General features: G+C 51.1%; 3 protein-coding genes across 3 annotated transcripts; all 3 read left to right on the top strand.

The window, feature by feature from the left end:
- The first annotated feature begins 682 nt into the window (after window positions 1-682).
- J3458_005496 (uncharacterized protein) lies at window positions 683-1,786 on the top strand. Its single transcript, XM_007812505.2, has one exon. The coding sequence runs from the start codon at window positions 757-759 to the stop codon at window positions 1,522-1,524; it is 768 nt and encodes a 255-aa protein (XP_007810696.2). The 5' UTR covers window positions 683-756; the 3' UTR covers window positions 1,525-1,786.
- Window positions 1,787-2,064: 278 nt separating this feature from the next.
- J3458_005497 (uncharacterized protein) lies at window positions 2,065-3,374 on the top strand. The gene is made up of 2 exons (XM_007812506.2): window positions 2,065-2,709; window positions 2,774-3,374. Exons 1-2 carry the CDS (start codon window positions 2,157-2,159, stop codon window positions 2,908-2,910), a joined length of 690 nt encoding a protein of 229 aa, XP_007810697.1. The 5' UTR covers window positions 2,065-2,156; the 3' UTR covers window positions 2,911-3,374.
- A 189-nt stretch (window positions 3,375-3,563) lies between these two features.
- Window positions 3,564-5,042, top strand: J3458_005498 (uncharacterized protein). The gene has a single exon (XM_007812507.2). It carries the CDS (start codon window positions 3,758-3,760, stop codon window positions 4,592-4,594), a length of 837 nt encoding a protein of 278 aa, XP_007810698.1. The 5' UTR covers window positions 3,564-3,757; the 3' UTR covers window positions 4,595-5,042.
- Window positions 5,043-13,381: the final 8,339 nt, after the last annotated feature.

The raw sequence follows: 13,381 nt of genomic DNA on the forward strand, positions 1-13,381 counted from the left end.
CCTCCCATAGAGCCAGGCACAGCTTCTGCTTGTAGACAAACATTTGGATAGGGCCAAATAGAGAAGACTCCATAGAACATGGAATGAAGACGGGCTTCATCGATCTCCAGCATGCGCCAAGCCCACGGGTGTATTTGGAGGCTGATGACACCTTTGGGATGGCAACTAAAAGCGAACCACCAACTTGTGAGGATTAGTCCAAATGGTTGTACGCCATATAATTTATCCAATTGAATGAAAGACAATAAAAGATGTCTCGCTTTACTGGTTGGCATCAACGCCACCAGGATGGCTTCGTGGTACTCCGTACAGCCCCAGGAAGGGTAGTCGGACGTTGACGCCACAAAATGGCGCTCAGGAGCCAATGTCTTTCATCAGAGGCTGACAGCCATTTTATTACCAGAGGCTATTCTAGCCAGCGAGAGCCGGTAGTGGTGTGTGCGGCATATAGCTCTTTCATAGCTGGTTTCCCCCCCATATCGTGTTTCCCGAGGGGCGGCCTGCTGGGCCCTTTGGCTCGGGGCATGTACGGCCGACACCGTTTCGTGACATGACAGAGCTTCAATTATGAGGGCTTTGGTGGGCTTTGATGAGCTTCAATATGATGGATTGCCGACTATAAATGAAGGTCGATTCCCAGCGTCAAATGATCAACTCAACAGCCATCACAACAAGACAAACACAGCAAGTCAACCACTTGTATACACAATCAATTCATACACGAGTTTTACTACAACCATTACAACACTACTCAACATGATGCTCAACTCCGCCATCGTCGCCTTTGCTCTCAGCGTTGCTGTCAGCGCCCTCCCCCAGGCATACCCCAACAAGTGCGGCGACCAAGTTTGCCCTGCCGACAAGGCCAAATGCTGCGAAGTCATTGTCAACGGGGTAGCTGAGCTCGGCTGCTTCGCCGAATGCCCACCTGTCCAGGCCCTCCAGCGCCGCCAAACCTACCCCAATAAGTGTGGCGATCAGGTCTGCCCGGCCGACAAGGCCAAATGCTGCGAAGTCATTGTCAATGGCGTAGCCGAGCTCGGCTGCTTTGCCGAATGCCCACCGGCTCAAGCCCTCCAGCGCCGCCAGACGTATCCGAACAAGTGCGGCGACCAAGTCTGCCCTGCCGACAAGGCCAAGTGCTGCGAAGTCATTGTCAACGGAGTCGCTGAGATTGGCTGCTTCGCCGAATGCCCGCCTGTCCAAGCCCTTCAGCGCCGCCAGACGTACCCCAATAAGTGCGGCGACCAGGTCTGCCCTGCCGACAAGTCCAAGTGCTGCGAAGTCATTGTCAACGGAGTTGCTGAGATTGGCTGCTTCGCCGAATGCCCGCCCGTCCAGGCTCTCGCACAACCCCAGCGCCGCGACCAGCCCTCGACCACCACGTCCGCCTCTCCGTCTGCTCCCACCTTTGGCCCCAAGTGCGGCGATTCCTTCTTCTGCCCCGTCGGCAAGGTCTGCTGCCCCAACGCTCTCTACCACTGCGCCGATCCCGACAAGGTCAGCCAGCAGTGCCCCCAGTAAATGGCACCCATGAGCAGGCGCCTGCTGAAAGACTGAGCGTGAAGAATGACTCAATGAGGCGACCGAGTGTTTTCGCGATTTCTCTTTGTTTTGCTTGGTTGGCATTTAGATTTTAGACCTCGAAAGACATGGTTATAGTTATATAGATTAGACTTGTTTTCCTTGAGAGCACATCCACATCCATACACTTTATAGAATGACCTTTGTTAATAGATTGGCTATGCCCTTTCACTTGCCTTTGCCCTTGATTGTCTCATTTAAAGACCGCTGCTATGTGACTGATTGACAAAGAGTTGGCGGGAGACTTGTAAGGAAATGAAAAAAAAAAAAGCCAATCTTAGCAACAGGATGAGGTTACTTGGATTGGCAGTCTCGAAGAGCTGAACAACACATCTCGTCGCAGGTCCATCGAGCTCCGCGACTGACAGCGGAGCGGAAGCGGAGCGGAGATCAAGTCGGTGGAGTGCCGGCGCTAGGCTGGTTTTGGATCTGGTTTCTCCCAGCCCTCGATGTTTCAAAACTCGATGCCATCTGCATGTCCTCGCGTGTCTCCCTTCACGACCGGACTTCTCCAGGTTTCATAGGCCTCCACTCCGTACGACACCAGCCAACGTCCACGACAAGTAACCGCCATGGCGACGGCTGCAGTGTTCGGGTCCACGGGCGCCGTGGGCTCTCAAATCCTCGCCGCGCTCCTGGCTACAGACACGTTCTCATCCGTCAAGACGATTTCCAGACGAGCCCCCGGCGCGCAATCATCCAAGCTCCAGGCGCTCGAGGAAGCAGACACCTCGAAATGGGGCGGCATGATTGCTTCCCTTTCCCCCAAGCCGGCCGTCGTCTTCAACGCCGTCGGCACCACGAGAGCCGCTGCGGGCGGCATCCAGAATCAGTGGAAGATTGACCACGACCTGTGCATCGAGAATGCCAAAGCAGCCAAGGAGGCGGGCGTGAAGACGTACGTGTTCATCTCGAGCGCCGGCACCCGGGGTTTTGCCTCGAGCTACGTGCCGTACTCCAAGATGAAGATTGGCGTCGAGGATGCCATCAAGGAGCTTGACTTTGAACACGCCATCATCCTGAGGCCCGGAATGATTATCGGCAGAGAAAAGGCCAAGGCACCGGTGTTTGAAAGCATTGTCGGAAACCTGAATAAGCTGGGACAGTGGGCGCAGGACTGGATTGGTATGTGTTGGATATGCGAGTGCGAGTGCTTTGCCGGGCTTCGGTGCTAACAAAGGCTTTGTAGGTCAAGATCAAGCCGTCATTGGGAGGGCGGCGGTTTCTGCAGCAGCAGCAGCAAATGATGGAAAAGCACCGTCCAAGTATTGGGTTGTTGAACAGGCTGACATTGTTAGGCTGGGCCGAGACCAGTGGAAGCAATAGTGTGTCCCGGGTGCAGGATGCGGTTGAAAATACCTGTAGTAATAGTTACACGATGGCGAGGTGTTGCGCGAATCCCTCATACCTTGACTGCGGAGCCAAAGCCTTGGAAGCTTCGCCGTGGCATTTGTTTTGGCTCTGTTGCCCCAATGCTGGCCGTTCCGGCTTCGGTTGTTGTGTACTTGAGTAGTACTGATGCAATGTCGTTATGCTGGCTACTATCATCTTAGTGACCTTGACTGGCCGCGAATAAAGCAGACGTTGTAGAAGAGCGGGTGTTTATGTGCTATGATAGCGACCGCAAGTTGCATGGGTGACTTGAGCACGCCAATGGTCCTTTCGGCCGTACTCATGGTTAAAAGGCCGTGGCACCAGAGACTATCTCTCAGAACTCCAGGTTGCCTTGCGCATCACTTTTCTTGCGAGGGAGCGAGAATGGGGTTGAGATATAGCGGCATTCAAGCAAGCGTGACTTGCATAGTGTTATGCGTTATACATTGCGGCACAAGTCAACCAGCTTTGTGTGTTTGTGCAACCGCCATGTATACAATGTGCACTGTACTCCACTGATAGGCAGGTGCAGCTGGGCTCCGGCCGTCGGTGTGACCCGACGATTCGGGCAACGCCGCACATGTCTGGTCCAAGTTCGTGTCGGCCCGACCAGACGCTCGGTGGACAATTTATTTTATCGGCCTTTCCAAATAACTTCATTCTCAAGTCTCTCATCTCCATCCCGCTTCTCTATCGAAAGATACCCGATTTCATCATCCAGGGCCAGCCCTGCCGATATCCCCGGGACTTAATACCTCCGCATATCACCACATACACCAAGGATTCCCCGCCATCCGCCATGGGCGACAACAATCATGTCGGAACTTACTTTGCTCCAGCAGGCGGACTGCCGCCCCAGACACAGCTTCTCACTGACCGCGCCATGTTTACTGAGGCATATGCCGTGATCCCTAAGGGCACATTCAGTGACATCGTCACGAGCTTCCTGCCCTTCTGGGACAAGACGAGACTGTGGGTGATTGCCCGTCCGCTGTCGGGCTTTGCGGAAACATTTTCACAATACATCATGGAGGTTCAGCCGGGCGGGGGCAGCGACCGCCCCGAACTAGATGACGGCGCAGAAGGCGTGCTGTTCGTCGTCCAAGGCAATGTGACCATCACCATGGAAAACGGGACACATTTGCTTACCGAAGGCGGCTATGCCTATCTGCCGCCGAAAAGCAGCTGGACCCTGCGCAACACAGCCGAGAAAACCGCCCGTTTCCACTGGATACGCAAAGCCTATGAATATGTCGACGGGCTTGGTACGCCCGAGCCTCTCTTTCTCAACGAAAAGGACATTGCACCCTTAGCAATGCCAGGGACCAACGGTGCTTGGGCAACGACACGATTTGTCGATCCCAGCGATCTGCGCCATGACATGCATGTCAACGTTGTCACTTTTGAGCCCGGCGGTGTCATCCCATTCGCAGAAACCCACGTCATGGAACACGGACTTTACGTACTGGAAGGCAAAGCCGTCTACCGCCTGAATCAGGACTGGGTCGAGGTGGAGGCTGGCGACTTCATGTGGCTGCGCGCCTTTTGCCCGCAGGCGTGCTACGCGGGCGGCCCTGGCAAGTTCCGTTACCTGCTTTACAAGGATGTGAACCGGCACATGAAGCTCTCGCGATAGGGAGCGTCAGGATTGGTCTACGCATCATAATATAGAAGCATAATAAAGCCCGCTTTTCACTTGAAGTGTTGATAGAATGTTGCAGCCCGGAGATACGGGGAAGCCATGCAGTGAATCAAGTCTGAAAGAGGCTCAGCTAAGAAGATTGAGGGCTACCTCAAACTCGACAGTCCAAGTCAAAGCCTCAAAAATGCCTGTGCTGAGTGACTCGGACATCTGGATTGAGGATATCATGTCGACTAACTATACCGGGAGGCGATAGCGTTTAACCAGAGGAGGTACCTGGCCATCGCGTGCCAAAATATAATACACTAATGTACATTAGTGTATACTCACATATAGATAAAATGTTCTTCCACAGGCCGTCCATCCATTGTTTCTACCCGTTTGTACAGCTGAACATCCAGATCCGTGACATCGTTCTTGAAGGAACGAGTCAACATGTCCCTATTTGCCTGACATGACTATCGAATGAGTCGGCCTAGGCAGCCTGGTAGATCATTCCTTGCGTCAAGTGTCGCTGTATCCATATTGTAGGTCATGGACATAGTGTTTGGGAGGAGGTAGAGGCCTCCTGTACCAAAGGATCCGCGTGGATTTTCATATCCGCGTCCGACATGTTTGCCTCGACAGCCTGGCTAAAGTTGTACGTGTTTTGGGGGCTCGTAGCGATACCCGCGGCTAGATTTAAGACAGCGTGACTGCGGCGACGGTAAAAGGGCGTTTCGTCTTCGAATAGAAATATACTGGCGGAAGGGAACAGTTCAAATTACTCCCAGTTGTGTTGGAGCAATCTTTTGTTTGGGAGTCAACGGGTGGGCCGATGATGAAGACGGCTGAAGTCAGAGGGCTTGTTCAAAGTAGGACCCTGAGATGGACTTTTGCAGGATCGAACAGTACAGCAGTGCCATCAGCCAAACAGACTACATCAGGTGGTTGATCGAACCAGGTCTGCTTCGCCCTTTGTACTGTGGTTTCACTTGCCTAAACCAACTACTATGCGTCTTGAAAGAACCTAGGAAGCATGTTGACATTGCTGGTTCCGCCCAACTCCCGATGTGGTGACTGACCAGGAGGATAATCTCTACCAATTGGATGGCATTCCGTTCTCCAAGGGTTGGCAAGATGAATGAAGACGTGTGATTAGGCTGTGTGATTTGCGGTGACGATACCTGATAGCCAACACGGATCCTTTCCTTTCCAGCTTACTCTGTACATTCGGTCAAACATGTGGGTGACAGAACGGAAACGGTCCCTGAGACAGGGTGCTGCATTATTGAAGACCAAGGAGTCAGTTTGTTGAAATGCCAGGTCACATCTCTTCCCTCTTGAACGTAGTAAATGCGGCGAGGCGAACGTTGCAAAAAAGGACCGATTTTAGGGACCGAAACACAGTATGGCCTTGACTAGGACTTGAATCTGCTCCGTCGTCAGCGGAGTACTCTTCTCAGGACAAGTTATTATCTTGCTGAGTAAGGCTGCGACAAGGAGCAATCCGATGGAATGACTCGGCCCGTCGGCTACGACATTAATGCAAAGTACCGTCACGTTTTGCTGTACGTCTTACCGTACAACAGCCACGCCGCTTACACCACTCCATCCGGGAGTCGTTTGGTAAAACTTTGACACAATAGCCATCTGAATGATACAGCTTCACTTCTATCAGGCATTTACAGTGACCTCGGTCCAGACTCCCGGCGGCTCAGCGAATCCTCGCGCCGGAAGAAAAGACGGTGTATGACTGCAGCTCGGGAAGCGTGTGCTTGTGCAGGCCAGCACATCCAAAGAGGTGCGCGACGAGGTAAATTCCAGCTCGCTCGCGAAGGCCATCGTTTCCTGGCAGGCACTCTGGATGATGATCCAAGTCTGCGGCCGCGCCGGCTTGCCCATACCATTGCTCGAATACATACCGTTCGGCACACGTTTTGCGCAATAGCCATGTATATAATGTGATGGAACAAGCCGGTCGAAGTCGAAGTTCCTACCGTTGTTAAGCTGAAGAAAGTGGAACGCATTACAAGGGCGTATGGCCGACTCCGGCGAGCATGGAAAAGTAACTGGAAGCAAGGCGTGATTTCGTCTCTTGTTGGGCTCGTCTACGGCGGCGGTCACCTCACGTCCTTGAATAACGTCTTCCCCGGCCACGCCGAGAAATTGCTTTGGCAAATTGCTGCTGCCATTACAGCCGTCGCATGCTCCATGTTTGCCCTTTCGTTGCGGCTGATCGCGGGCCCTCGCAGGTTCTACGCCTATGTCTCTGCCCTGTGTACAGTTCCATGCGTTCTAGCGAGGCTATACTTGCTCGTCGAGTCGTTTGCGTCTCTTCCTCGACTCCCTGCTAGATCTTATGAGGTTACCCAGTGGTCAAACCTGCGGTCGCATGCCTTGTGATGTGAAGATGGGGATTGATCGCCCAAGCTATGGGCTTGTCGGTTGAAGAAGTTGAGGATATTGTTTGTATTGCTTCTGCTGCTGCAACTCCTGACATTGTACTTGTGAGAATTGCAGGCTGCTCATCAGGGCGCGAGATGGTGGCAATGAGAGCCTCCCCCCAGCTTGGTACCGTCGGCGATGCAATTTTTGCGGTGTTCATCTAATTAAGGACGTATACGATATATTTGGTGGCTATAGCTCTAATGGACTGAGTGCTCTGGAAGTATCGACTCTAGTACGACGCTATCGCAAGGATAATTGCATGACACTTACATGGGCAGGTATGGAGTATTATAACCGTAGGAGAATCATCTAACATGATTCGCTCCGGCAGATCGTGTTGCTCCAGCTGATCGATATATGAGTTTGGCTCGGGCTGTCTCTACCTCTTTCTTCGCTTTCTTCCTGACTATAGGTCCACAACACCCCTATCAAGACAGAGAGCCCTAAGAAATTACCCTGTCTTACACTACTACAAGTGTAATTAGAATACTAGATTCGGAGTTTGTAAATGAAATAAGCAAGGACAAAGGGGATGCACTGACCCGTCTAGCATTTAGTTTCAGTATATTGGTGCTCCTGTAGAACTGGGTTGTTGTGGGTGCATGACAGGATATCTTACCCCCCTTCTATACAAAGGCCTCTAGATAGAGGAGCTAAAGCATATAGACAACCACAGCTGTAGTTAGTATCTCGAGGTCTATTCTATTAGTCATAGCGCCAAAAGTCTAGTATAATCTCTACAAGACGATCGACCATGATTCTGCATAGAACTGTCCGAAAGTTGCTGAGGGCTCAGCTAGGTACAGTAACTGCTGCAATAGTTGTGATGATTATATGGCCCATGGAATCTCAGCTTTTGGATGATTCTACCCCTTGCAGCTCACGGATCCAACGTTCAAGTGGTGACGGAGTACTTAAGTATCGCAATCTTGGTCCTTTGGTCAGCTTGAAAAGCTCCTTGGCGTTCTCACGAGCGACCTTTTTATATCCGTCTGAACCACCCAGAGCTTGATTCAATGCATTCTCGTCGCCGTCAAACCATCCAAAACTATTTCCGATAGTCTCTTAGAGCATCTACGCTGAAAATGATCCTGTCAGGCACCAAATAATCGGCGACGCACCTGACAGTTGGCGTAGAAAAGTGCCCCGTCGTCGTCACCCAGATGTTATTCTTGAAGTAATGAAGCAAATCCTTCTTGCTCATCGTATCACCTCGTTCAGACGCCAGTGGACGCTCGACATCCTCAATCCAGTGACTGGTGCGCCAAAAATCAAAAGTTATGTGCTCTCCGAGATGGCCAACTACTACCTTGAGCTTAGGGAATCGATCAAATGCCCCATTGGTGACGAGTCCTAGGAGATGGAGAGAAACCTCATTCACAAAACTTAATCATGGCCCGACAAGGTACTTCCGCTAGGCGTACGTCTGCTTGTAGAAATTCCCGGCGGGAGCAGCAGGTTAAAGTTAGACGGGGCAATATCGAGCTCGACACATTTTCTCTAAAACACATCGTATGTAGTTTGATCATAAAAGAGTTATGTTTTCCCATCATGTCCCGCGTGCTGATAATTGCTCAAGAGGGCACCGTGGAGCCCGTTTTGACGAACACGACGCTCTAACTCTTCAGCCGCCTGTGCGTGATCGTGTATTGTCACTCGGTTAGACGAGGGCTACAATCACGGGACCTAGGGAAGAAGGCTCTCACAGATTTCTTTATTTATAGAGAGAGCTTTGGTGCCTCAAGGACTTGGAAGAACAAGGACCTTAAATACTGTTATTAGATGAATAGAGCTGTTTCCCCAAGCCCTCATAGAGCCCTTGTCATACCTGGTGTCACGATTTGATATAGGAATGGCTCATTTGTTCTCTTTATTATAATAAAAGGCACTAAATGATGTTTATAATAAACTTGGATGAAATACTAAAATGGTTGTTTTTTTATAATTTCAGTGCTAGGTTTGCTAATGAGGCGAGACAGTCGCACTCCCGTCGTCATTGCCCCCCCTAACACAATCTACAAGCCATATTAGACCGCAATCCCTCGTATATAAGTGTCTCCTTCTCGTATTCGCTCGACAACGAGAAAGCTCACTTGGGCAACCAGGAGCATGGCAGGCTAACCATGAAAGACGCATTATGTGAAAAAACAAATGTTTACAAAGTATAAGTGGCACTTGATTGGCTCAGCAGGGTCGCGAGTTTATTCTTCGTTGACATCAAACGCTTCTACTAGACACCTCCTCGAGCCAGCTGGACGACGACACCCACTTCCTGCTCAGCAGTTCAACAAGGGGTCTAAATTCGTTCTTTAAGATCATGATTTCGATTCGGTTGACGACTGTTATAGTATCCCCCTGGTAGTCATGCCACGAGGCGACCACATAAAGGATATTTTTTCCCAGCTTGGCCGAAAGGTCGATCTTACAGCACTCTTCATTCTCGTACAAAAAGGACATGCCGATTTTTGTACTTTCCGACGAGTTGGACTTGAGAAATAACTTTAAAAGACGGAGAAAACTGGAGAGGATGAATAGTAGTACAAGGGGGCTCATGGCTGACGAAGACATGTCAACCGCTGTTGGATGCTGGAGGATGTGCAAGTGACGGAAGATGTGGAGAATACTCTCCTCTGAAGATACTTGCAGTCGGGTTGCAATGCTTCAGATTGATTGAGTGCATGTTGGTTGGGCCAAGTCAAGTTACTACTGATGTTTTATTACAGCAAAGGCGGTACCGTCATGCTTGAGCTCACTGCCCTTCTTCGCTACATGGCTCGTGGAAATATACACCCATGACCGCGATTTCTTTTCCATGGGCACCTTTCTCAGCGCCCGCGCTCCTTCAGAACCCCTCTCCGATACAGATTAGACCAGACAGCTTGATACGGAGACAATGCCCAGCTGGGATTCGGCCACCCCAACGGAGGTCCGACGTCGACATCGCCCATCAAAGCTCCAGGGGCAGTGTAAAACGATTGCCATATGGACCCATTAATACTTGGATTGTATGCAAAACTCTCTGTAGCCCGTACAAGACGTGGGGGTTTGTCATTTATCGGGGTACTTACGGTGACGATGCTGCGTGGAGCGATCTAGAAGCAGAGCTAAAGGCCGACGTGGCTTCCTCGCTTGGATATGCGAGTAGAGAGGCTCTTGTCATGTCATGAGCTAGGTATTGTCTAAGACAATGATGCTCCCAGTAACGTCTCACCATAAAGCGGCGACAAATTCCGAAAATGGTGTAATGAGCACGACCGAACGTGACGTCCTACGGGTAGGGTTAGGGTTACAATACCCAATCATTCAAGGTGTCTGCTCTTTCGACATGGCTAGTGTCCGTCTATGGGCTGTGCCTCGGTTGCTCGGTGGTTGGGGCGGCATTCCTTCCAATCCTGCTCATCCTTGCAGATCAGCCGTCACATCCATGTGGTTGAGTTGGTTGCGGCATGATGCTATCACAACAGCCCGTTCTGGGTCGAGCTGGCCTCGCCGTTGTCGCGTCGCCGGGCTTCCCATTGGACAGTGGGTGCATCATTGTGTCGCAGTTGCAATGTTTCGGTTTCTCGTCAAATGCCTTTTTCGTCAATTGGCTAACCGAGGGAGCCACCAACAAGCTTTTTTTTAGTCTTGACGTCAAGCCAAGGAGACTGGAATGTCGCTCAACATGTAGTCTGTGCGGCCATGCCACCAACATTAAATGTAGATCTATGCCACCGACGGCCATTGCTTGCATACCGGACCCTTTTTGTAAAAGGTCATCATCTGCCGTACAACATGAAGTGTAGCCTACTCTTGCTGCTGGCGCCGCTCAAAGCCTGGACTCGACAATGTGTCTGCGGATATGCAAATCAAGATGCGTGCGCTTCTGCTCTGGCGGAGCGGGCAGACACGTATACAGGCGTCGCTTCCAAGGTACAACCAGGTAGCACATGTAAGCGCTCAGAATCTGCTGCTGCTGCTGCTGCTGCCCTCCCGAATGGGAAGCAGACCGGGCCGCAGGAATATCCATTCAAAGCCGCGGTGGTATACAAACCTGGGCATCAGAGAATCCTTTGTGCTGGTGCTATTATCGACGAGCATCACATACTGATTGCCGCGCATTGCGTAAACGGCCTGCAGGCAGACAGCCTTGCTGTCTATGTCGAATCAAACAGATTCAACACGACGGCAGCCAAGCTGGAGACGGTCGCGGCCATTCATACGCATCCTCAGTGGGACCCGGAACGACTAGTATACGATATCGCACTGCTTCAGTTACAGGATGCCTTGTCCTTTGATCGATATACGACAGGGCCCATTTGTGTTCTTGACCAACCGAAGAGTCTAGACAACCAAAAAGCAGCTGCGGTGGCCTGGGACTCGGCGACGGACGAAGGACAAGCTGTTTCATCGCTTTTGCAAGCAACTTTGAGACTCATGACCTGGCATCCTGCAGTGCTCGCCCTTCCGGCGGGCCACAATTCTGTGCGTATGCGATGGAAACGGAGGATTGTCAGCAAGATTCCGGTGACCCTCTGTTATTGTTGCGGGACCAAAGTACTCAGAGATACTTTGCAATTGGGGTATCGTCCTACGGTCAAAGCTGTAGACAATTCCCAGAGGTCGTCACTGATGTCACTCAGCTCAGGCCGTGGATGCAAAGTGTCTTGCAAGCTGATGGCGGGAAGATTTGCGGGTAAGCGCAAGTACATAAGCCAGACTGCAGGCAGGCTTGGGTCTATCAGAGTCAGAATATAGTTCTTCTCAATTCGACAAATTAGTCGCGTACATTCCTCGCCACAGTTCCGAAGCGTTCCCCCAAGAGATTTGTTCCTTCATCCATGGCGACCCTCAGTTTCATGTTAAATCGGCAAGCGACCTGAGAACCTACATGAGAAGCGTCCATCGAAAATTTAACAGGTGCTGGGAAATCTGACAAACGGCTAGGAATTCGCATTCTCTACCCAATCTGCTGTATCCAGGCCTGGTCTCTGTTCCCTCTGTCTTGCGTTTTTCCAGTCTCTAGCACAAGTATTAGTCCTATTTCCGTCACAACACAACTTCCGTTGGAATTCTGGCCCCTGGTGCTCTAGACGGCTTTATCTTTCAATGCAAACATACCGCCGAACCACCCATAAGCTCGGCTGAGTCTCCTACCATGCTGACGATCCGTCAGCAACGGAATCTTGCCTCTAGGAAATCGTTCCACGCAACTTCACCGGGTGTTTTCTTGGCAGTCGGATCGAGTAATATGATGCGAAAAACTTTCAAGGCCCTTGAATCTATCAGAAATGTAGATTGAATATCCGGTCGAGTATCGCCCAGGGCTGCCGGAACCTCGGGGCTGTTCCCGGGTACAGATATGGGAGTCCCACGAGACTTGACCTTGGACTTTGCAGTCCCTCCAGCAAGCACTTCCTTCCATGCGGACGGTGGGTCGGGACCGATGAAAGGGTTAGAAGGGGGCTTTGTGGCAACTTCAGGTCTACGCAGCGAGACCTTGTTTCCCCTGTCATTCTTTCCGGCTGCTGGTTCAACCCACTTTGGTGTACGCTGCAGTGTCCATGGCTTTGACAAAGTCGCCCCAGAGCCGTGCCTTTCAAACTTCCCGCATGAGAGCAAAGAAACTTGTCCATGTTATCCAGAAGATACCCGAATGAGTCTTGGCTGATCGAAGCTTGTCAACGTTTACCTTATTTCGTCTCCTCCCCGCAGGATAGTCAAACTTGTTGTCTGATAGATCTCCAAACGAGCCTACTTTGAGCAGCAGTCACGTGTTGGAGGTTTCTAGTTTTGGTGAAGTATTGCTGCCTAACTTTTAGTAAATTTTCCCCGCATGCTGCCAAACAATTTTCTCCCCCCTTTTCCACGCTCATCACAGCCAACACTGACATCGTTTACCTAATCGTGAAACCTCAAAACATCGACACGACAATGCCGTTGACCATTGGCTTAGAAATCAAAGGCATTGCATTACGCAGAGCGTCCTCCAATGAGCCACTCCCCACACGAGTTGAAGAGCAAATCGGTCTTGTGGCAAGGGCACTGGCTAAGGGGGGATTAAACACGCGTGTCTACTTTCCGTCGACAACTCGCACCACAGGGCCTAACTTCGAAGTTTGGAATGTCACTTAGGATGCGACATTGTCTGAAGTAACTTCTGATTCCAGTAGTTCATCTTCTGTGTTCCGGACCAGGTTTGGATTCGAAATTATTTCTCCCGTCTTTGAAGTTGTGGCTCCTGAAAGCTAGAAGCGAGAATTGGAGTGTGGCATTACTTCCCTAGGGCAAGAAATTTCCTGGAGCGCGAATCGCAGTACCGGATTTCATGTTCATGTTGGAGCTGGCCGTGGTGGACGCCAATTTTCTTTA

Source organism: Metarhizium acridum (assembly GCF_019434415.1).
Source record: "Metarhizium acridum strain ARSEF 324 chromosome Unknown scaffold_31, whole genome shotgun sequence".
In the NCBI taxonomy this organism is placed as follows: Eukaryota; Fungi; Ascomycota; class Sordariomycetes; order Hypocreales; family Clavicipitaceae; genus Metarhizium; species Metarhizium acridum.

Excerpts from the sequence above, each read along its gene's own strand:
- J3458_005496 (XM_007812505.2), top strand. The coding sequence starts at position 757 with ATGATGCTCAACTCCGCCATCGTCGCCTTTGCTCTCAGCGTTGCTGTC.
- J3458_005497 (XM_007812506.2), top strand. The coding sequence starts at position 2,157 with ATGGCGACGGCTGCAGTGTTCGGGTCCACGGGCGCCGTGGGCTCTCAA. Across the intron at positions 2,710-2,773 it reads GTGGGCGCAGGACTGGATTG|GTCAAGATCAAGCCGTCATT; the intron begins GTATGTGTTGGA and ends AAGGCTTTGTAG.
- J3458_005498 (XM_007812507.2), top strand. The coding sequence starts at position 3,758 with ATGGGCGACAACAATCATGTCGGAACTTACTTTGCTCCAGCAGGCGGA.